We start from the raw sequence: 24408 nt of genomic DNA, 5'->3' as shown, positions 1-24408 counted from the left end.
ATTTAATCTACTTATTTCTGTACATTCCCCTAAGAATTGATTCCGTTGCGTTAGGTACGAGTTTCCTTGTTTCCACGATTGTCCGTCACGGTTAGTCAAGGACAAATGATAAGAACAATTAATCGATTTTTAAACTTTCGTGGTTTTATCCCGTTTAGCTTAAGCCGACAACAGTCTTCACTTTTCGACTTTTCGTCTCTTCACTTGCTATTTGAGACCTAGAGTACTTACCTCGTTTTCTCTCATTCATAATTATTAATTTTTATTGATAATTTAATTATTACTTTAACAACTAACAATGGCACTTAACAAACTAAGCATCAAGAGTTTAGAAGTGGCAAACAAACGAGTTTTGATCAGGTAAATATAATTTGTTAGGTAATAGGTATTAGTTGCGTTTGTCTGTAGTTAGATGATTTGTTTTCAAAATCAAATATATTAAAAGCAAGTCATCTTTTGAAGTCAAAACCATTGGTCTATATAATAATATCATGTTTTGATATGAAAAGTTTATAATTTATACTAATTATTTTGATTTTTATAATTTGCCATTATTCACTAATTAATTTTAATTAAAAACCTTTCATTCCCCAGTTTGTTTTTAGGTGGTCAATCTCTGTAACTTAAACAGATTGGGGTCTACTTAAAAAATTATATTTAATATGACAGATTATAATTAACTTGTTTGTTATAAGGCTGCTATATAGTAATAATGAAAGTTGTATAGATGTCTGGTCTAGATAACCTTAATTTATAAACATATAACCTAATCAATAATGGATGTAACATGATGGTCTATAGTATCTAAGTAACTCCAATTTATAACTGTTAATAGGTTATTATTAAAAACCAATTGAATAATCAATTCACAAAATAGCTATTTCAATTTTCAGTAAACTGTATTTATAACTTTTGAATGACATTTTAGTCGATGATTTAAATTCTATCACTATGTATACAACTGGTGATTTCTTATTAATTTTTTAACAAATAAAAAATCTTTAAGGTGGTGTTTTTCACATGTAGCTAATATTTTGCAGAAATTATTTGTGTTTTATTTCAATCAAATTTATTACATTTATTAATGTTACAAACATTTACAACATATGAAACCACCTTTAGTGCAGTGGTGTAGCCAGCAGGTAGGCCTGGTAGGCCCGGGCCTACCCACTTTTCTTCAAAAATGAATGTTTTATATCATGTTTTTTATTTAATAAAAATATTCATTGATAATCCTTATTCCATCAAAATATCGGGCCTACCCACGAAAAATTGTCTAGCTACGCCACTGCTTTAGTGACTATTGATCTCAGACAGAAATTATCTAGTTTATATAATAAAATGCAATAACTAGTTGGCAATCTTAGTTTCTCAAGGCTTAAATAATATACATTTTAAAGTGGAAATATTATGTAAATTATAATTAGGTTATAAGTCTTATTCAAAGAATGCCACACCCACATGTGTTGTCTTAGTCTTACAAACATACTAAATTTAAGTTCACTAAATCTAATTTTGTGTAAAATAAGCTTTAATATATTAGTGAGTTTACCTACATATGATCAAACTTAAAATTAAAAAAAATATCTGTCTTTTATCATGGGTTTTTATGATTTTGAAATTTTTTAGTAAGCATTTTAAAATACTTATAAGTTATAATAATATTCTTACTCTCAAGTTTCATAAAAGATCAATTTATTCTATAGTAAAGGTTTTTACATAAATAATAAACCATTGGACACCAATTAACGCATTTATCAATCCTTACATCTTCAATACTAGTACTAATTAAAAAAGTTGTGTATTGTAAAAATATTTTATTAATATTAACTCTGCTCGTAACTTGCAAAAAAATATATGAAATTTACATTTAAAAAACTGAAACATCGTTTAAGCATAATTTATAATGTTTAAGGCTAATAATGGTTAATACTTAGTAATAAATTAATAACATTATTTGTCATATTTCAGAGTTGATTTTAATGTTCCATTAAAGGATGGAAAAATAACCAATAACCAACGTATTGTCGCTGCATTAGACAGCATCAATTATGTCCTTGAAAATGGTGCCAAATCTTTAGTTCTCATGTCCCATCTTGGACGTCCAGATGGATTACCAAATTCAAAGTACTCTATGAAACCAGTTGCAGAGGAACTCCAAAAACTCCTGAATAAGTAAGGCATTTTCAATAGTGTTTATATATATATTTAAAAATATTAAAAATGAGTTAAATACTCATCATTTAATATTACATTTTTAAACAAGGTTATATACTCGTAGGACTAAATTTGTTTGAAAAAAATAAATACAGTACTTATATTTTTAATTGTTTTTTATTTTAAAACTCTCTTCGGGTTATAGTATATAACTTATAATAAATCCTTATTAAATTGTATTTTTAATTCTTTATTTTCCTTCATTCCTCATAGAAACAAATCCTTATCCTCAATTATGAAAGATTGTTTTGATCATATAAATAAAGATAAAAAGTAAATAATTATTTATGAATTATATTTTTAAATAGTTACTCATTAAATTTTGTTTTAGGAATGTTACATTTTTGTCTGACTGTGTTGGCCCAGAAGTAGAAAAGGCTTGTGCAGATCCTACTCCTGGTTCAATATTTCTTCTGGAGAATCTTCGATTCCATATTGAAGAAGAAGGAAAAGGTGTAAATGCTGCTGGGGAAAAAGCTAAGGCTGACAAAGAAGATGTGAAAAAATTCAGAGAGTCATTACAGAAATTGGGAGATGTGTATGTTAATGATGCTTTTGGTACTGCACACAGAGCCCACAGTTCTATGATGGGCGAAGGGTTTGAAAAGCGTGCTGCCGGCATTTTGTTGAACAAAGAGCTCACTTATTTTGCTAAGGCTTTGGATAATCCTGAAAGGTATAAAATTATGATTACTTTCATCTCAGCTATAAATTATTATTTATTGGTGTTATGTAGTTATAAATGGTTAAATTCAATAGTGTATTATAATATAATGAAATCAATAAATATATTTGTTACTTTATAGGCCTTTCTTAGCTATCTTAGGAGGAGCTAAAGTTGCTGATAAGATTCAACTTATTGAAAATCTTTTAGATAAAGTTGATGAAATGATTATTGGAGGAGGTATGGCTTATACTTTCTTGAAAGAGTCAAAGGGAATGAAAGTAAGTTTAATGAATAATTAAACTGAAGTATTAAAGATATCTTTTAATGATTTTTAAATGTATTCTAGATTGGCGATTCCTTGTATGATGAAGCTGGAGCCAAAATTGTTGGAAAATTATTAGATAAAGCTAATGCTCGCAATGTTAAAATTCATTTGCCAGTTGATTTTGTCACTGCTGATAAATTTGATGAAAATGCTAATACTAGTTCTGCAACTGTTGAAGAAGGTATTCCTGAGGGTTGGATGGGTTTGGACTGCGGACCAGAATCTAGGAAATTGTTTTCTGAACCTATTGCTCGTGCTAAGGTCATTGTATGGAATGGGTAAGGAATTATCAGGAATTTTAAGTTAACTAAATGGTTAATAAAGATTTTAATATATATATTTTTTGTATGGATTTAATAAAAAAAAAACAACATTAGTTTCTCTACATTACTTAATATTTATAAATAATTTTTTTATTAGACCTGCTGGAGTTTTTGAGTTTGATAAATTTGCTTTTGGAACTAAAGCATTAATGGATGATGTTGTGAAGGCAACTAAAAATGGAACTGTTACTATAATTGGAGGTGGCGATACTGCAACTTGTGCTGCTAAATGGGGGACTGAAAGTCAAATAAGCCATGTGAGCACTGGTGGTGGTGCAAGTCTTGAACTACTTGAAGGTAAGTTTTGTTAAGATTATTAAAAATATGCAAAACTAGACATGAAAGACCAGTTTGTGGCTATATTTTTATTATAAATATATATATAAATAAAATTTTTACTTTTTTGAATGATACCATGCAAGTTCAATTTCTTATTCCAAAGAAGAATATATTTCTGAGAATTTAAATGTATACAAATTGAATCGCAAACATAAGTTAATTAGTATTTGAAATGTAGATAAGCAAAGTTGAGCGATACAGTAATATTCTTCCCACTTAAAACTTAAAACACTTGTATTACTGATATATTACATATATCTAATTAAAGGGTACCATTTTGATCTGTAAATATTGTTTCTAACTTACAAATGTTTTAATTAATAAATTTAAAATAATTTGTATTCAGCAATTCCAATTTTGTTTGTCAAGTATTGGAATGAATTCACTTACCATCAAACTTGAAGTTATGAATATTATGGGGCTTTTACCATTTTTTTATTTTTTAAGAAAATTATGAGTATTTTAATTTTATTTTTAATATTAAGACTTTGCTTAAAAATTAACACATTGTAAAATATTCATTAAACTAAAAAATTATGTTCTCACCCTATTAGTTTGATAATTAATCAATTCACTTATTTACTCTATTATTAGGTTACTAAATAAAATTAGAGCTGTTGAACACAAATATTTTATGTTATATGTTCTTAAAACATATACAATTTCTTGATTGAAATTTAATTTTTATGTATTTATTGAAAAATATTTTACTCTTGAATATCATATTAAAAATGTATGCTGTCATTCAAAAAAGTTTTTTTTTTAAATAATATTGTTTTGTTATTATTTCAAATTATTTGATAAAAAAATTTTAATTAATCATCTTAATATGTATAATTTAATTTTAATTTATCAAACATTTTTTGTTTTAGGAAAAGTCTTACCAGGAGTTGCAGCTTTGACTGATGCATAATTGTTTAAAATATTCCTGGCGTGTTTAATATTTACAATACAAAATGTGGTTTATTTAATTTTATTTGTTTTTATATCTACCTTTAGTTTTCCAATTATTGTGTATTTGGATTTTAATTTTCTAAATTTAAATTCCTGTTGTTAAATAGTATGTCATGTTATTCATTATTTGTTTACTTTTCATAGATGAATGTTATAGTTTCATAGAATAAATTCAAAAAATCTACTAAGTTATTTTATATAACTTTGTTAATTTTGAAATCGGTTAGTAGATGACTAAAAACATAAACAATAAACTATACATTATAAGTTATAATTATTATATCTATTTTCTATTACATATAAACCTATATTATGTACAGTATACAGTCACACAATCAGTACATAATATAAATGTATTAGATTTTGTTTAGTCTAAATATTTAAAAAATTTAATAATGCGTAGAAAATATTAAAATAATAATATACATTATTAAATAGTTTCAACTTTTAAGTTATTATTATTAATATTTTTTGAATTAAGTTGGAACTAAAATCATTTAAAAAAAGTAATTATTTTATATAGGTATTTACTTTATTAAATATAAATAGGAATCCACACATCCAGAATTGAGTTATAAATTAAAATATTGGTAGGTATACCATTTAATATTTATTATGTTAGATTTTATTTACATTACCCATGCTTCAATTACTATAATATTATAATTTATAGTATAGGTTGATTAAGTAGTAAGTAGTAACTTTGATTTTATAATATACAGATAAGCCATACCGTAGAAAAAACCGGTGACAGCAGCTAATTGCTGACGAGCACAATATTGCAGAGCGCTTTCGGCGGCTGCTGTCACACGATGTTAGGCCCCGTCATAGGTATGATAGGCGGGTCAAAGAGGGCTGGCAGTCGTTGTCACGGGGGTTAGCTCCATCCATGAACTAAGATATACAGGACTGGACACTGTTGGGTGGGCGGGTATGAGGGGTACGGTCAGTAAATGTTACGCCGCTCCTTTAAGTGGATCTGGCGCAATCTATGAGAATAACTTTGCAATCTAATTAAAACACAATTTGCATGCTATAAAGTATAAATACATATTTCAAAAATAAAACATAAATATGTTTATTTTAACACATTATAATAGCATTCTATACTGTACATGCATAGTGATTGTTTTAAATTTTATATATCGTTATTACCTTCATAAAAAATTTAAAAATGGTTAACAACTGTTCTGTGCTACTGTGTAAGAGTCGAAAGCACATTAAAAAATACTCGATATTTCAAGCGCCGAAAAATAAAGATACTTCTGAAATATGGTCCAAAATTGTATCAAAAGTTAATCACAAACAAACTACTGTAAAATATTTGTGTGAACTCCACTTTACTAATGACGATATTATAAGGAATTATTTTGGTAGTTGTAATAGGTATGCTAGTATTAAACAGAGGTAACTGTGTAACTGTCTGGTATTACATTATTTGAATAATTATAATAATTGTTAATCCCTACCATTATTTATTCTAATTTGTTTGGTAATAAAATAATATTAATTAATTTTTTCTTTTAGTTCAAGTTCTACAGATAATAATGTTTCATTTTCTTCATCTGATATAGTGATTCCACTGTCTGCTACTAAGCCTAGGCTAAAAAAAAATGCTATTCCTTCAATCTTTGAAATAAATGGTTAGTGAAATGATTTAATTACATGGATATATGTATATAATATAAAAAAAAATCTTATTTTTAGATCAACATATTATTGATACTAGTAATTCTCTAAGTGTTTATAACAAACCTTCAACATCAAATAGTAACTATTATTGTTCTGATATACCACAATCATCTATGTATGAGGTACCTAAATTAAATAATAATTAAAATCTTTAACTATTTAACCTTACAAACCTAATTATATTAAGAGTTTTTTATAATGAGGAAAAATAAACTAAGGTATGAATGTATTAAGTATTTCTAACCTAAGATTTCTTTTTAGTCTTTACCACTTCAACCATCTTGTAGAAAACAACTTAAGTGGTCTCCAAAAAATGAAATGTTGTCAGAACAATTACCATGTCCACAAAATGAAATTTTGCTAGAACTGTTACCATATCCACAAAATGATAAAGTAATATTAAATAAATATAAAATAGTTCCCCTCCATTAAAAAAAGAACCAAAAAATACTAAATAAATATTTTAACTATCTGTTTTTACTTTTTTTATTAGTCTCCAATATCTGGCTTGTTTAATTCCTATGATGATTTTGTGAAAAATTACAAATATATAGTTTTACCTATTGGTTGGAATAGTGTATGTGAAGATGATTCAATTGTTTTTTATTTTGTGCGTACGAATGGTTACAATAAAATGGCTGTTGTTGAAAAACAATTAGTATTTACTAAAGATGAAAATGTTGAGTGCTATGTATTAAATATCCCTGTACAGTTGGATGATTTTGAAATGACAAAAATTTATTTTCCTTTTCCTTCACAATTAATTGAAGAAACTTTGTGTGGTTTAAATGATATTCAAACATGTAATGGTGGCCCTAGTCCAGTTAATTTTAAAGGTACAAAGAAATTAACTTAATTTTCAATGAGGATATATTTTCAAGTCTTTCATCACATTTAGGAGTTATTGTGAAACATACAAATTTGGATATAACTAATGTTTGGCGTCATGTTCAATGTCCTATGTTAATATCTGGTAACAACCAAAACTGTAATAGATGCAAAAAACTGTTTGTGTTATTCAGAGTTTACAGAACGCGCCTTGGCAATGGACAAAAAAAATATATTGGACCAACACTTACACCAACTCGTGCTTCAAGGTTGCAACAAATGGTGAAATCAAAGCACAGTCTTCAAAAATCTAATCTCAGGTTAATTTTTATCGATGTATTAATATTTTATTTGGTCAGTATGTTCAACGTTTTTATTTTATTTGTAGGAAACAAAACATTATTAATAATGTAGTATCTGAATTGAGTAAAAAAAATGAAGAAATGAAAATGTTAACTGATGCTTCTATTCAAAATATATTACAACAGTCAAATTTAAACGAATCTCAGCGTACACTAATTCAAGAAATTATATCGACTAGTAAAGTTTCAAATCTGACTCGTAGAAGATATACAGACAATTGGATTTTACTCTGTATTCTTCTTCATATAAGGTAATTTATCGGATCAACATAAAATGTATTTTAAGTATTCATTAAACAAAATGTCAAATACTTGTTTAGATCTCCAAAAGAGTATAAGTTTCTGAGAAAGCAACAATTTCTACCATTGCCATCACCTAAAACAATAAAAAGATATCTTTCATTAGTAAATACCACATGTGGATTTGATGATAAATTTTTCCAATTATTGAAAAAAAAAATTGATTTACTCAAAAACGAAGAACGGCATGGTATTCTTGTGTTTGACGAAATTTTTCTGAGGGAAAGTTTGTCTGTGAACACAAATAAATTAACCTATATTGGATTTGAAGATTTGGGAGATGGGATTACAAGTGAAAGATACGGAGAAAAGGCTGACCATGGGCTAGTCTTCTTATTTAGGAGCCTGGCTTCGAGTTATTCTCAACCCATAGCAATGTTTGCATCTAAAGGTCCTGTTCCAGGTAAGTATTGTTTTATAATGCATAAACACCTGTAGTAAATATTAAGAGAAAACATTTCAGTAAATCATTTTTACCTGAAGTAACATTAAATAAAAAAATAATATGATATATTACATTTTATTGTTAGGTAAAATTCTAGCTCAACTTATTTTAAAATCTATCGCGCTTCTTGAAAACGTTGGAGCAAAAGTAGACGGTGTTGTCTCTGATGGTGCTTCTAGTAATCGGAAAGTTTGGAAAGAGTTTGGTGTGAGTGGTGAATTTGAAAATGTTAAAAACTACTTTACTCATCCATTGGACAAAAACAGAAACATTTTCATGTTCTCAGATGCACCTCATCTTATGAAAACAGTCCGCAATAGAATATACAATAAAAAGTATTTAAAGGTAAGCTGTATTATTTGTATAATTTCTCAAATGTAATCTAACATTTTTCTTGTGAATAAAACATGTTCTTAATGTTGCATTAAAATATTAGGTAAGTCCTGATAAAAAATGTATCAGTTGGTTTCATTTTGTGGAAGTTTTCAACAGAGATTCCATTAATATTCTTAGAGTTTGTCCAAAAATAACAAAGAGGCATTTGTTTTTGGATAATTTGGCTAAAATGAGTGTTAAGCTGGCCACACAGGTATACCTATAATACAATTTAGTTATTTTAACTGATATTATTTTATTTAGAAATTAATTATTATGTATGATTTTAAGGTATTAAGTCAATCTATGGCAGATGGAATTAAGTTTTATAGAGAAAGTCAATGTGCAGGACTCGGTGGGAGTGAAGAAACAGAAGAGTTTACTAGGCTATTTAACAACTGTTTCGATGCATTAAACAGAAAATTTTCAAAAGAGGGTATACGGGAAAATAGCAATGACCTAATAGTAAATTACCTCTATGCATTTTATTATTGTAATTTAATTAAGTATTTAAATAATAGTAGTTTTAATTGTATAAATGGTTTTAATTGTAGGTTTTACAGAATACTATTAATTTTATTAATGCTTGGGAACAAAATGTGAAAAATGGTTTGATTTCAAAAGATGACTTTTTGACCAGCAATACAGCTGATGGTTTAAGAGTGACTCTGAAGTCAACTATTGATTTAACAGAATATTTGTTAAATAAATGTGGTTTTAATTATGTATTAACTAATAAAATGAATCAAGACTCACTCGAAGTAAGAATAAACAAATATAAATTAATAATATTTATACCTAATTATTTCATTTTCTTTAGTTATTTTTTGGAACTGTTCGCCAAGCTTCAGGTCCTAATGATCATCCTTCCACACCAACATTCATACAAATATATAAAATTCTCTCTGTTTATTCTATACTTAAACCTCCAACTACCGGAAATTGTGAATTGCTTAACACTGATGTACCTAAAATTAGTATAATGGATATAAAAACAATATATGAAAATAATGGTTATATATTAATTTCTCATTTTACTATTTTAAATTAATTGAACTGAATAAAAATTACAAAAATACTTATTTAATTTACAGATGTTTCTGAACGATCAAAAAAAATTAAGGTATTAAAGGACTTACTTGATACATGTATTGAGAAAGGAAACATTGAAGTTGATTCAGTATTTGATGATCATAATTATTATAAAGCTTCCGCAGTGGATTGTGTGGTCTATTATGTTTGTGGCTATATAACTAGGAAATTAGCTAAACGTTATAAGTGTGAAGAATGTACAACATATTTCAATAGTTCAACAATAGCATCTGCAAATCCTGTAGCTGCACTAACAAATATAAAATCCAAAGGCTGGTTATTACATCCTAACCATAATTTATTTGAATTTATTAGGTACATAGAAGATTTATTTACCCAGTATTGTAAATATGCTGATGTTTTTGAATTAACTGTCAACCACATAACTGAAAATAATAAACAGTTTTTGTTTCCATGCTCCCTGCATAAAACCGATGTAATGTCTGATATAATAACATATTACATTACAATGCGCATGCGGCAGTATTCAGTATTTCAAAATAGAGAGCAAAACAAATTAAGTTCAAAAAAAAAAAAATTGTCAAAACTAGTCAACACTTAATTGTAATTTTATTACTAAGTAATATTTTTAGTTTAAATATATAATAAATAAATATAGTATGATAAATATTTTAAATAATTTTCGCACCTTTTAGATTCTGAACGGAGTGATGAATGTATTGATTTTAAAATTATGTATGTTTTTTTTTTTGTGTCTGTGTACAGCATAACTAGTCGAAATAATGCTTCAATTTCAAACTTCGGGGGTGGTTTCCGATGGAAAGGTGAATATCCTTGGTGCAATATAGAGGTAAAAAGTAAACATTTTCCAACAGTTTTCTAAAAAATCGAGAAAAACAAAAAAAAAAATGACGGAAAAACTGGAGTTATTTATAGACCACTGAAATTTTCAATTTTTTTTTTTATTTGCAGTTTATATATTTTATAACCAATTAACAAATGGTTAAAATTTAAAAGTTAAAACATCTAAAACACTATATCAAAAATACATAGTATATTAAGGAATAATATTATTCTTTATATTATGCACTAGATGTTAATGATGTGCGTCGTTACTCGTTACTTAGTATTACTAAGTAATAACATTAACAAACTAATTCGTCACCAGATAGCGTAAGTTCCACTTAAGGGAGTAGTGCGTAACATTGTCTGACCGGCTGATAAGGCTCAGTGTCTAGTCCTGTATATCTTAGTTCATGGCTCCATCTTACATGGTTAAGGAGAGAGTGGTGGTCCGCTATCAAGCAGTGTGACCAAATAAGCAATATTATTTAATAAGACGCAGAACATACAATTTTTTCTTTAAATACGTCTATAATATTGTTGCTGTTTGGTAATAAATTTACTGTTTAATATATTTATAATTATGTTATAACATAATATTATAATATAATTATAATATTATTGTATTGTTATATTTGCATTATATTATATATTATTATAATATATTAATATAGGTAATAATAATAGTCTTCTAACCAAATACACTTCATAAAAACGTTTAAAAAAATGGAAGATAATACAAAACAAATTAACAACAGTATTGCGTCAGGACGATCGGATAATACAGAGATAACGGAAAAAGATTCTAAACCGGATGTACTGATGATCAAGAAACCATAGCTGCTATCGTTAAAATCATAGACCTGTAAAAAGTACAGGCGTCTGCGTCTACGGTTGACATTAAGATTAAGGAGCCAAAAGTCGAAGAGGCCTTACAAATAATTAATGATGTGTCTCCGGATAACTACACACGTGAACACGTGCAGTTATCTGATCTAAAAGTGTATCTCAATGTGCCTATCAATGAGATTGGAGCATTTATGTCTCCCACAAATATGAGCAGTGATGAAAATAATATAGAAATCATAAACGTGCCACCGATTTCTGATGATTTAAAAAATGCGGAAGGACAGTCTATGCATGCCGGTCGACGTGTTAGATATCGAAACGATTATACACATTACACAATGATAGTGTTGGGAGTGACGTTATCGAGCCAGAAAAATCCACTGCTAGACAACCCCGACCTAAACGCCGTTTCCTGTCTGCATTAGGGAGGGGATTACTTAAAGTAAGCAGAAGTTTATGCTGCTAGCGGTGCAAAGAATTCAGTTCTGGAGTCCAATCGCCCGGACACAGTATTGTTAATTTGGTTACTATTTTGTTTTTTAATACCATCTATTTTTATGATAGGTATCATAATTTATATATTGAGTTATATTGTACTCATAAAAAGTATAGAAAATTTGTTTTGTGTTGTTATGAAAAAAAAATAAAAAATTCTGATTTAAAAATCACTGGTTTATTCAATTGACTGATAAGTATAATATAAGATAAAACAATTAAAACGAGATGATTCATATTGTATTCTGTAGTGGTTTATGTGTAGTTAATTAAAATTCATATTCACGAAAACAAGTTATAATCAATGTTTTTGATTATTATTATAGTGTACTGTACAATATAGTATAGTCTATATACTATAAGGGAAATTATAATCACAACTCTCAACTCTCAAGTAAATATTATAATTATTATAATATTTATTGTTTACTTGAGACAAAAATAACTATAACAATTATTATTATTATATTGTAATAGTTTGAATTGGTTATCAATTCTACTTTGATAGACTTTCACACGTTTTTGATTGTATCCCCCTAAATCCTAAAAAGGAAAAAATGTCCCATTTGTACCTACTTACCCATAATAATATTATAATAAACTTTTTATTATAGGTATCATGACCACGATTATAAAGAACTTATAATCGTGATCATGGTGTAGCATAGACATAATATTATTAATATGTCTATGTGATGTAGTATGTACCTATCTATCTATTATAATACCATAATGGTACCAATGTGTATTGATATCACGGAAGTACATACATCGTATGTCCATGATTGATATTATTAATGCACCATGGTCCATGAATGGTATTACCTATTGGAAAACACTTTAAATAACGTATTTACTATTTATTTTATCGACCTACGACGATTATAAGGTGTGATATTATCTACTATCTTATATATACCTCTAAAGGCTCTAATAAATAACAATTAATTAATAATTAGTCAGTTGGAAATGTTGGAATCACATCTTGACCAGTGATCACGTTTATTTCGAATGTTCTATAATAATAGTGTTTTTTATAGTATTTAGTATTTACTATTAATAATAACTTAAATTACCAGTTACCACCATGGGGCAACTCGAAATTTAATTTATCTTTCAGTAATTACCGCCCATCAGCAAAAATAGAATCATAATATAAATAGATGTTAGCTATCATAAAATAAATCAAAAATACCTATCATTGCATTTAGTAAAATTCACAATAATATCGGTACGTAAAAGCATTGATTTTATAATATATTATTATTATAAGTATGTGTAGTAAATTTAATTTAATTATTGTATTCAGTATTGTAATTCGATAAAAATATCAAATTACAACAAATTATACTGTAAATTGATTATGTGTATTTTTTTTTTGAAGAATAACCTACTTGTCTTGTTTTATAAATTATACTCTTTATTGGCGTTATTATTCCTGTTTATACAATATTAGTTATTACAGGTTGTAGTAAACTGATAATACGCGAAACCGGCCAATTCATAAATAGTGACATGCCGGTTTAACCTGAATAAGTTTCAAGGTGTCTATTGTCTATATAAATAGATTTCTTAGTAAATAATATAGTATAATGGTTTACAATTAATATAATAACGATACCTCTCGGATTTTAATTAAACTAAAAACATATTTCCAATAACTCCTATAGTATGGCTCATCAGTCATCTGTATATTATAAAATCAATGGTAGTAAGTACTAACATTTGCCAATTACATTAAAATGCAAGTGTACCAATTTATATTTAGCTGTCAGCCCTCGGCCAATTGCTATCTAACACATATTATTTAACTACTCATCTATTTGAATAAGGTAGGTGGTAGCCTCCTTATTAATGCTTAGTTTTGTTGCTATATTAACAGTTCATATTAATACGTAGATGATTTTAAAGTTTTAAGTTATTAATTATAAAATTAAATATATCTACGACTTTCTATAGTGTAATCATATATAATATAATATGTAATATATAATAAATAATAATGGGCTATCAAAAAAAAAAAAATAAAATAAATTTAACAATTTCATTTTAATTAGAAATTATAACTATAATTTTTTTTTTTAAAGTACTATTTTTATACCAATAATTTTTAGTAATTTAGTATTGTGTATTTGTATATCATATAATCATTAACAAAATCACTGCAACACTTTGAAACTAAGTTAAACTAAGTTAAATGATTATTGTTTATACATTTAGATTCGAAAAGAAGATCAATTAAAATATAAGGTATATATAAATTACATAAAAATGGTAAATATTTGATCATTTACAAATTTCTCATAATTATTAACTACCTACATGACTACGTTATAAGTAATAAATAATTTTATTAAATTCAAAAATATGTAATTGCCGCCATTAGAAAAGATGCTAAAATCATGGAATAAACCGTAGTTTTAACCGATTCATATAATACGATACGAAGAAAATAAACATGCTTGACGCTGATAAGTGATAACAGTTTATTTTATGATAGTGATTGACGTACAGTAGTGTTGTATATATACATAATACATGCTTCTTAACTTCTGTTTAAACTTTAAACTGTGATGTCAAATTTAGTTATTTAATTTATTCGTTTTACGCCATCTGCGAACGATAGTTAAAACTCAAATAATTTTGTGTTATGATCGTTGGGTACTGTAAGTCTATTTTTTATATAAATTATGAACCAACTTTTGTAAGATGACAATTGTTATAAATTGTTATTATAAATGTAACATGTATCTTGTTTTCATTCAGAAGAATTATCCTAATTGAAGATAGCAAATTGATTCTTTTCTTGTTATACTTAGATTTAATTTTTTTTGTGTATTTATTTTCAGTGTTTTGTATAAGTATTGAATAAACGTACATTTTAATCATGTCAGAAAGCGTAGAAGTTCAAATTGAAGATCAGGAATTCCAATTGGAACCTGACAATGAACTTAGATTTGAAGTCGAAAACAAAAATGAAACAGTTGTGTTAGAAGTAAGTACCACCTATAGTTTTATATTTAAATGTAGTATTACTTGTTAAATAGACTGTTCATTGTCAGTTTAAACATCTAACTTCATATTTTAATGTATGGAAAGGTAGTAGTATAAATAAAGTTAGTCACAATTTTATATATATTAATTTTAAGTTTTAATATATTCTATAGTTTGGTTTAATATGATATTATATTTGTATGAATTATTTTATCGAGTGATAAAGTATTATAATAATTATCCAAATTAAAGAATTCATAATAACTGGTTTTTTTTTTTAAATAACCATGTTATTATTAATTTATATATTGTTATTACATTTGTAAAGAATTAATATGAATTTAAAATTTTTTTAATAAAACGTGTAGTTAACAATAATTAAAAAATGTATTTATTTAAAATTATAATGAAAATAATACACAGAACAAAAATTAATATTATTTAGTTTCTAATAATCTTTATTTTTAACCAAGTATGAGAATCCTAAATCCTTTGTATACTTATATACATTTATATATATAAGTACATACATTAAACATGTTTGAAATGTAAAAACACTAAAATATATTCTGTTACATATTTTATCATGATTTTTAATGTTTTTTAGTTGAAAACTGGGCTAGCAGAAATTTTTGGAACAGAATTAGTGAAAGGTAAATCATATACATTTTATTTTGGAGCAAAAATTGCAGTGTTCACATGGCAAGGATGTTCATTAAAGTTACGAGGAAAAAAAGGAATTAGTTATATATCCAAAGAGACCCCAATGGTAATAATAAGAATGGTTCATTAATAATTTATATTAATATATACTTAATGAACATGACTTATTTCTATTATTTATTTTTATTTTATGATGTTCATGTATGTTTATGAATTAATTTTTTTATTTAATATTAAAACCTGGACAATTTTGTTCAAATTAACTTAATAATTTCATTGAAAGGTATAAATGGGAAAAATATTAATAAATAAATATAAATATTTAATTAATTAAATTTAATAATGTAATTTTTTTATCAAAATAGATTTATCTTGAGATATTTTTTAAAACTTTAAATTCTTCAATATTACAAAAAACATATTTAAGGTTTTTTAGTGTTAGCAAATTATATAATATAAAAGTATCGCTGTAAGATAAAACAAAAAACAATTTTTGTAGTTTAAAACTCATATCTAAATGTCAAAATAATATAAAATATTTACAAATAGTTGTCCTTAATGCAATGTTTGGTTTATGTCAGTTTATTTTAACTATTTACTTTTAGCTTCTTCAAAACTTAAAAATAATCTTTGAAAATAAAAATAGTTACTAAATTTAATAATAAACAGTTGGTTGAATACAAATTAATTGATTAACTAGGTAATCAACTAATAAACTATAAATGAAATAGTTTGCTAGAATTAAATCTAATAATTAATTAATATTATAGTTATGAATATGAATTAGGTATTATGTAATTGTATAAAAACTTTAAATTGTTTAATTTTTTAGATGTTTTATTTAAATTGCCATGCTTCGTTAGAACAACTACGAGTAAAATCAGAAAAAGAAAAAATAAGAGGCCCTGTTACAATGGTAGTCGGACCTACTGATGTGGGTAAATCTACTCTCTGTAGAATACTACTAAACTATAGTGCACGTATGAATTCTCTTGGCCGTAGACCCATTTATGTAGACTTGGACCCCGGTCAGGGACAAATATCGGTTCCAGGAACAATTGGTTGGTATTGAATTTAAACTTATTGAAATTGACACTAGTCCTAATAATAATAATAATTTGTAGGTGCAGTTATGGTTGAAAGGCCAGCTGAAGTAGAAGAAAGTTTCTCACAAGCAGCTCCATTAGTTTATCATTATGGACATACAAACATGAGTATTAATTCAACTTTGTACAACACTTTAATATCTCGTATGGCAGAAGTTATTCATCAACGAATGGATGACAATCCTAGAAGTAATTTTTGTCTATTTAAAATTATTCGAATGTAATACTTATCTTATTACATTCATTTTATAGTTAGAAAGAATATTTTAAAAATATATGGGTTGGTGTGGAATTAAGCAAATCTTGATTTAATTATAATTGATCATTACTACTTACAAATTGAATTCAACAGTCTGCATTAATAAATATTTATTAAGTAAAGGGTATATTTTTATTTTATGATATTAGCTAATTTATTACACTTTATTAATTAAATAATTTTAATAATTAATAAGCATTATGAATAGTATGTGTAAAGTTTGACTTGTTATACATTTTTATGATTTATAAATTTAAAAATTAATTATGATGATTTACTGTTTATTGTTTTCCTAAATAGTGTATAGTATAATACTATAATGTATATTCATTATTTCAGTTATGTGCAATATTTAATTAAAAATAAAATAATAATTCATTTCTTTGTCCTTATAAATACAAACAACTAAAAGTGTATAGCTGATTCATTTGGCATATTCTAAAACTAAATAATAATTAATTGTATTGTTTTATATTAGCAAAAATCAAGTACTCTTGTAATTTTGTTTGGTTATTTAAATTTAATATAATACATAAAAAATAAAGATTTAATACATGCTTACAATTAGTAGGTTTTTAAATTTCAATGTAGGGACTTCTTTAAGTTTAAATTTATTAATGTTTCATATTTTATGAATATTGAATTGCTCTTTAAAAGTGAATAGATTATGTTTATTATCGATTAGAGCATTTAATAGTAATTTTAGTTTATAAATATTTTTTTTTAATTGTAAATGTTTTTTTTTCTTTCTTTCTTTTATACTCTTGTAATAATAAGTATTATTTTTTCTAATTTATATATTATATTATGTTTTTGCAGTTAACTGTTCTGGATTAATAATCAACACTTGTGGTTGGGTTAAAGGCAAAGGTTATCAGCATTTGACCCACATTGCACTCGCTTTTGAAGTTGATGTTATTCTTGTACTTGATCAAGAACGCTTATACAATGAACTAGTGAGAGATATGCCAGTATTTGTCAAAGTTGTACTTTTACCAAAAAGTGGTGGAGTAAGTAAAATCAATAAGACTATTGAGTACCTATTGGTTTACTTGGCTACCTGTGCAATAGGTTGAAAAACAAAATATTATAAATAGTTCCATCAAATAAAAGTTGATGTGTTAAGTACATGTCAACAAACCAATTCCCTGCGACATACATAGATAAAATTTATTTTAATTTTTTTTAGATTATATATAAGTCATAACATTTCTGAAATATCTGTTTCCTTGGAATAATTTGAACTTATGTCCCACAAAATACTATGGTCAATACTTAATGGAAAAGTTGGCAAGTTTTTTTTCATAGTAAATCCCAAATTGTTGAGATGAAAATACATGATTTTTTGCAGTTGTAGATCACTTTTATTTATTTTGAGTTTTGTTGGGCAACAATGTTATTGCTCTGTGTAGGTATTTAAATATGTATATTGTATACACTAATTTAAGTGTTTTCAAACTTTTTAAACACACAGTTTACTAGTTTGCAATACTACTTCTCCCGTGTAAAAATTAAAATTTATCAAATCGAAATATAAAAAGTTCTATATTGGTAAAAAATAATTTAATAATTAAATTATACATTTAATACCAATATTAATATTACAATGTTCAAAGCCAAAATTAATTTAGTTTAATCATCCCATTTTGAAAAAAATTTGATTTAGTATTAATTGTGTATTAAAGGCTTTGTATACTATATTTGTGAACAATTAATAAAAAATACTTTAGTATATTATATTGAAATGAAATTATAATAAATTATTATGAATTTGTATTATTTTATAATTAGGTAGTTGAAAGGAGTAACAAATTTAGATTGGAAGGTAGAGAGGCACGTATTCGAGAATACTTTTATGGTAATCCTAGGAATGTACTTCATCCGCACACCTGTGAAGTAAGATTTTCCGACATAAAAGTTTATAGAATTGGAGCGCCGCCTATTCCAAACACATTGATGCCATTAGATATGCAAAAAACTGATTTGGAGACAAAACTTGAACCTGTTACTCCAGGTAAATATCAAAATAATTTAATACATGACTTTTACATAAAATATTATAAAAAAAAAATTTGATTTCATTTAGATATTTTTTTTAATTATACTTAATTAAATTTTTTGTAAATGTTTTTGACAAATTTTATAGGACTAAATATGATGCATCACATATTAGCTCTAAGTTTCAGTACAACGGTAGAAGAAGACGTTGTTAGGACTAGTGTGGCAGGTTTTGTCTGTGTGTAAGTACTGCTTAGTAGTAAGAAACGGTTTTTTATAATACAATGTTTTAATTTTTTGTTTTTTATTGTACACCAACAGAACAAATGTTGATATCTCACGACAAATGTTAACTCTTTTGTCACCTCAACCAAAACCATTGCCTGAAACAATTTACCTCATGTCAGATGTACAGTTCATGGACAATAATGCTTAAAGCTGTGTGTTTGAAAAGATCCAGAAAAATATTTTGTGTGTTAAATATAGATACAGTTAATTATTATTTTTTTAATACATAATATATATTTCCTCGACTTGAAGAAAAAATAATAATTCTCAGTGTAAATATCATTATGTATATATTTATATTAGATGTAATTCTTGAGCTGAGGTTTTATTTTCTTTAGTACCTATGATAAACGACTTATAAGTAATATTACGAAAAACTGCACTAACCATTAGTGTCATTACATATTCATTAGTTAAGTGACATACAAGTGGCCATGTTAATGTTGAAAATACTACTTTTGGTTATTATAAGTAATATAAAAGTATTGTTGTCATTAATTATGTAAATCTACAAATAAGTTTCTACACATTTTTCAAACTATTTTTTTACTGTAAGGTGAAATTTTAATGGATTTAAATAAAATGTAATATTTTTATATTTGATTACAATTTTATTATTGCAATGTTGACAGAATTCTAATTATTAAATTTAACTATAAAACATAGATAAAAAATGGTTTTTTTATGAAATTTTAGTAATCTTAAAGTAAAATGATGTAAAGTCTTAACGTATTGGTTTTATGTATTTTTTTTTGTAAATTTAAATCAATATTAAATTATTTTAAAACAGATTGATATGTCATACAAACAAAATTGTTATTCTCTATAATCGATGAGATATAATAATTGTAATTAGTGTTTTTCTGTAAAATAACTGAAAGTATAAAGGGTTTTAAGTAAATACATTTTGTCTATGTTGTGTGTGGGCGAGAGATAAAATACTAACAGTATGCTAGCCAACGACATCATTTGAAGTTAATATCATGGACATATAAATATCTACAACTATGATTAAAACTTGTTAATTAATTTTATTTTATAAAATCCCTGTTTATACTTTGAAGTAATTATACGAATATATATCCTGTAATTTAATAATATAGTTGACAAAATCCAAAAATATGTAATTGCCTAAAACTCCATTATAGTTATATGTAGATATTGCAATTTGAAGGAATAGTATAATATGTATGTATTTATTACTTTAAACACACTGACAGTTCCATAATAAGCAATCACTTGGAGGTATATTATGTATCCAAGTGGTTATTAAATAACATATTAATGAATTTTTTTTATATGAGTTGGGTTAGTGTTTTACTTCATGTTACTTTAAACTTTTATAGTTATAAATATATTGTCTACAAACTAAAAGTACAATGGTTGCTAACTCCAGTAACTCGCCCACCATTAGATATTACTACTTGTTTTTTCACCATAATTACCAAGTACATAAAATACTATAGCGAGCTCAGAAAACTTTTTGTTAATACATTCAGTTTGTAGGAGTCGATGGGACACGTAAAACGCTACATAAAGTTATAAGATGTATTATGTATTTTTGAACAGATTATGTAATTTAGTACTCGAAAGTACAACTTATTTTATAGGCGATTATGTATTAATTGTGCGCTTATGTGATGTGACGCCGTGACGTAAGTAAGCATTAGATGTAATCGATAAATTTTGTATTCTATAATATAAGTTGTAATGTCAGTGTTTGTAAGTTCAGATCAAATTATTTTATTCATATTTTTCACATTAGAGATTAGGTGGGACGCGCGAACGCGATCCCCGCTACCAAAAATTACGCGTCCGAGGTATTCGCATTAGGAATACTCGCAGGGGTCAACCAGCCCGGTGTGCAATGGGCAAGTCTCGTCCTGGAGGAACCGCCTCGTTGATCACGGTTAACCTCGACGCCAAGTAAGTATGCCGCGCGGGTGTATAATCGTCGTACTTATGACTGCAGGCTTCCGCATGACCGTTGTGGAAGTACACGGTGCGCCGACCGCAATGTTGTGCATATTCGACGGTTTCCGGCCCTACTATTGTCGTTCGAGACGTATTCCTGACATTTGGCCGTGATTTTTGACATGTCGGCCACACTCCGATCACACTTCCTGCGGCCGGAAGGCCTGCCACGGCCCGTCGATCACTCGCGTCTCAAAACGACTGTGTCTGTCGGCGCCATCTACCGGCCGTGTTTGTCGAGCTTCGGACGGCCGTTCGTCGATTATACGTTTCGTTATTAGTCCGTCAAATCGTTGCGAACGTTTTCGGAAACAAGACCGTAGATAACGTCTTGACGATTTATGCAATATAATATAATATACATACTTACATTATTATTTATAAAATGTTATAGTTTGTCCATAAAATTATCATGTAATATCTATTTATTATTAGTATGCTGTAATTTATTAGTAGAAATATGTGGAAATCGACGACGATGTGCTCAGTTAGTTTTGTTTTGTAAATCATATATCTTGTTATCTAATCGTAGGATTTTCTGTAAGTTATATTTTATACTTATTTAAAATATTGAGTTCTATGTCAAATACTTGGATATTATTGGTTTTCTTATTTTCTTTACACATTTTATGAAAATTTATTGAACTTAAACCTACATGGTTAGGTTAGGTATCTGCAGATTATATCAGTTGTTTACTACAATTATAAATTTTTTGTTTTTATGAAAACATTAATTATTATACCTATTTGGTAGGTATTTATAATAAAAGTAAACTATATTTTATATTAACTAAATTGTGGAATGTATGTATATAATTTATTTTATTTATTTTCCAATACCATTTTTTATTATTTACAAGAAACATCAGATAAGTCCTGATTTATCTGCTTCATATATTAAAAAAAAAATCATTATCTATTAACATTAACACTTATATATAATTCACTTATTTGCTTTTTGAATCCATTTTTTTATAAAATATATGTATATCGAGAAGGGTAGCTGTCCAAAAATACTGCCTCCTCCCTTGACATTTTGACAAAGAGGTTTGCGCACGTCTAAATTTTGCAGATTTTTGTATTATGGTTGAACAGGTACATTTAATATTTACCTCGTAATATTGTGAAGGTTGTAACATTGTTGACTTGTGTGGATAATTATGACAAAATATACGTATTTGATGTTTGTTTAGTGTTGGATAATAATTACATGGCAGCATTGTCATTTAAGACATTTTGTATGATCTTATTATAGTCGAAGAAGTATTACGAAATTGAAAGTATTTGAGAAGATTTGAGAATATCATCAAATTACATTTCTAGACTTCATTTTAATTATTTTACATGCATAATTATTATTACAAAAGTTACTTTTATATTAACCGTCAAGAATAAATATTTATTCTTTTGATTCTTAACAGTATTAATATTACATTGAAACATAAAATTTATTTGATTTCAAGCGAAGCGGGAAATGTTAATTAATGAAACTAATTTCAGCTAAGACTAACAGTTAAATATTACATAAATAATGTATGTTTTTCGTTTACAAACAGACGAAAACAGGTTTCTTCGATAGAAAATCTAATTAGAAATTAAGAAAAACGTTTTGCTTTGACTCTGATTTCTTACGCTGCCGCTAGATAGCTACACGGTATACGCAAAATACGTCTATAATATTTACCGGATGATTAACATTAAATATCGGAAAACCGAGAAAATGATTTTTAAAAACAATTATCACGATTTTCATAGACGTAATAACATATTATAATACTATTGTTATAACACATAATATTATGTGTGCGGTCTTTGACTTTAACACTATAACATAACGTTTATCGTGTATCTATTCTATGCGAACAATGCGAATGGCAAGAGCAGCTCTGATGGCGGATAACGTTCGTACTGTTTGTTAGTGACATGTTTTACAAACATACTTAGAAATTCATTTAGAACTGAACATACGTCACCGTAGCGTTGTTGTACAACATCGAATATTCGAAACTTACGATTTATTCAAGTTAAGTCGGATTAAGTGGCGAATGCAACAACTGCGAAGCATTTATGGTAGATTTTTTCGTTGCGAAAATCAGCCGTTAGATGGCGCATTTGTGAATATTGGTTTGTAACTGACCTGCAAACGTCTGGCAGTGGCCCTAAAATGCAAATTCTTGGCCCTAGAAACGGAGTTTTCTAGACATCGAACGTCAGAAACTAAACACCAAAGATATTGTAAACGGTACTGGGTGGGTGGTCAAAAGTGGTGGTGTGAAATTGGTTGACGGACTTTTCGGCGCGCTGCACATGTCGACAGGACCTTGAATGGCATATAAGATCTGCCGACGGTCCAATCGAGCATACTTACCTGGCGTGGAGGTCAACCGTGATCAATTAGGCGGTTCCTCCAGGGTGAGGCCCGGTCATTGCACATCGATTGGGTTGACCCCTGCGAGTATCCCTAATGTGGATACCTCGGACGCATAATTTTTGGTAGCTGGGACTGCGTTCGCGCCGTCCCTTACATTACTTTGAGATCATTTAGCAATAGTTTATCTGTGCATTGCGTAGTTAGCTGCTGGTCATATTTGTCCTGCTGTAGTCTATACTTTGCAGCTGTCCGATGTCACTTGTCTCTCATTCACTCGTTCGTTGAGATGAGCGTAATTATTTCTATCTAAGTCTTATTAAGTTCCCAAACGCTTGTTAGTTATTTTTAATAATATCATTATACTTGTACGTAACCTCTTATTAAGGATTGTATCTCAACCTAAGAAAGTTAGTTAATTTTCTATTCTCTTTTTTTAGTCTTGATTTTCTGATTCTATATAAATATAATTTTTAAGTATGAACTTATACTAAATAAAAAAAATACAAAGTTTTTTATAATTAATAAATTTACAAAAATATATAGGTAGTTGGTCAAATAATTTATAATATTTATTATATTATATTTTAACTTTCACCTAAATAAAGATTAAATATTTTAAGTAAATGAATTCATTATTATTATTATTTTTTATTTATTGAATATTAAAATGTTTCAGCATATTACATGT

The 24408-nt window shown here is 27.0% G+C and overlaps 3 protein-coding genes, 2 non-coding genes and 1 pseudogene across 6 annotated transcripts; 5 read left to right on the top strand and 1 right to left on the bottom strand.

The window, feature by feature from the left end:
- The first annotated feature begins 126 nt into the window (after window positions 1-126).
- On the top strand, window positions 127-4842 carry LOC114125914 (probable phosphoglycerate kinase). Its single transcript, XM_027989731.2, has 7 exons — window positions 127-360; window positions 1972-2175; window positions 2549-2893; window positions 3024-3162; window positions 3231-3487; window positions 3630-3829; window positions 4744-4842. Exons 1-7 carry the CDS (start codon window positions 299-301, stop codon window positions 4782-4784), a joined length of 1248 nt encoding a protein of 415 aa, XP_027845532.1. The 5' UTR covers window positions 127-298; the 3' UTR covers window positions 4785-4842.
- Window positions 4843-6642: 1800 nt separating this feature from the next.
- Window positions 6643-8869, top strand: LOC126549773 (uncharacterized; annotated as a pseudogene).
- A 148-nt stretch (window positions 8870-9017) lies between these two features.
- On the top strand, window positions 9018-10560 carry LOC126549772 (uncharacterized). The gene is made up of 5 exons (XM_050200139.1): window positions 9018-9041; window positions 9119-9292; window positions 9382-9489; window positions 9648-9804; window positions 9922-10560. The coding sequence occupies exons 1-5, from the start codon at window positions 9018-9020 to the stop codon at window positions 10479-10481; spliced, it is 1023 nt and encodes a 340-aa protein (XP_050056096.1). The 3' UTR covers window positions 10482-10560.
- A 4014-nt stretch (window positions 10561-14574) lies between these two features.
- Window positions 14575-19973, top strand: LOC114125919 (protein CLP1 homolog). 2 transcript variants are annotated; one of them, XM_027989739.2, is made up of 9 exons: window positions 14575-14733; window positions 14917-15062; window positions 15669-15830; window positions 16557-16785; window positions 16849-17019; window positions 17909-18099; window positions 18881-19103; window positions 19236-19329; window positions 19409-19973. In XM_027989739.2, exons 2-9 carry the CDS (start codon window positions 14955-14957, stop codon window positions 19521-19523), a joined length of 1293 nt encoding a protein of 430 aa, XP_027845540.2. In that variant the 5' UTR covers window positions 14575-14733; window positions 14917-14954; the 3' UTR covers window positions 19524-19973. The 2 variants fall into 2 exon arrangements, with proteins under 2 accessions (XP_027845540.2, XP_050057186.1); XM_050201229.1 differs by having other exon boundaries at window positions 14580-14728.
- Window positions 19974-21147: 1174 nt separating this feature from the next.
- LOC114125922 (U1 spliceosomal RNA) lies at window positions 21148-21309 on the bottom strand. Its single transcript, XR_003592550.1, has one exon. It is a non-coding gene; the product is annotated as a U1 spliceosomal RNA (small nuclear RNA).
- A 2400-nt stretch (window positions 21310-23709) lies between these two features.
- LOC114125921 (U1 spliceosomal RNA) lies at window positions 23710-23872 on the top strand. The gene has a single exon (XR_003592549.1). It is a non-coding gene; the product is annotated as a U1 spliceosomal RNA (small nuclear RNA).
- Window positions 23873-24408: the final 536 nt, after the last annotated feature.

Source organism: Aphis gossypii, chromosome 2 (genome assembly GCF_020184175.1).
Source record: "Aphis gossypii isolate Hap1 chromosome 2, ASM2018417v2, whole genome shotgun sequence".
NCBI lineage: Eukaryota > Metazoa > Arthropoda > Insecta > Hemiptera > Aphididae > Aphis > Aphis gossypii.
This window is presented reverse-complemented; position numbering and strand designations above follow the sequence as displayed.

Bases quoted from the DNA above. Each gene is read 5' to 3' on its own strand.
- LOC114125914 (XM_027989731.2), top strand. From the start codon at position 299: ATGGCACTTAACAAACTAAGCATCAAGAGTTTAGAAGTGGCAAACAAA. The intron at 2,176-2,548 runs GTAAGGCATTTT...ATTTTGTTTTAG, and splicing joins CTCCAAAAACTCCTGAATAA to GAATGTTACATTTTTGTCTG. The intron at 3,488-3,629 runs GTAAGGAATTAT...TTTTTTTATTAG, and splicing joins AAGGTCATTGTATGGAATGG to ACCTGCTGGAGTTTTTGAGT.
- LOC126549772 (XM_050200139.1), top strand. From the start codon at position 9,018: ATGAGTGTTAAGCTGGCCACACAG. The intron at 9,042-9,118 runs GTATACCTATAA...TATGATTTTAAG, and splicing joins GTGTTAAGCTGGCCACACAG to GTATTAAGTCAATCTATGGC. The intron at 9,490-9,647 runs GTGACTCTGAAG...CATTTTCTTTAG, and splicing joins ATACAGCTGATGGTTTAAGA to TTATTTTTTGGAACTGTTCG.
- LOC114125919 (XM_027989739.2), top strand. From the start codon at position 14,955: ATGTCAGAAAGCGTAGAAGTTCAAATTGAAGATCAGGAATTCCAATTG. The intron at 15,063-15,668 runs GTAAGTACCACC...AATGTTTTTTAG, and splicing joins ATGAAACAGTTGTGTTAGAA to TTGAAAACTGGGCTAGCAGA. The intron at 19,330-19,408 runs GTAAGTACTGCT...GTACACCAACAG, and splicing joins GTGGCAGGTTTTGTCTGTGT to AACAAATGTTGATATCTCAC.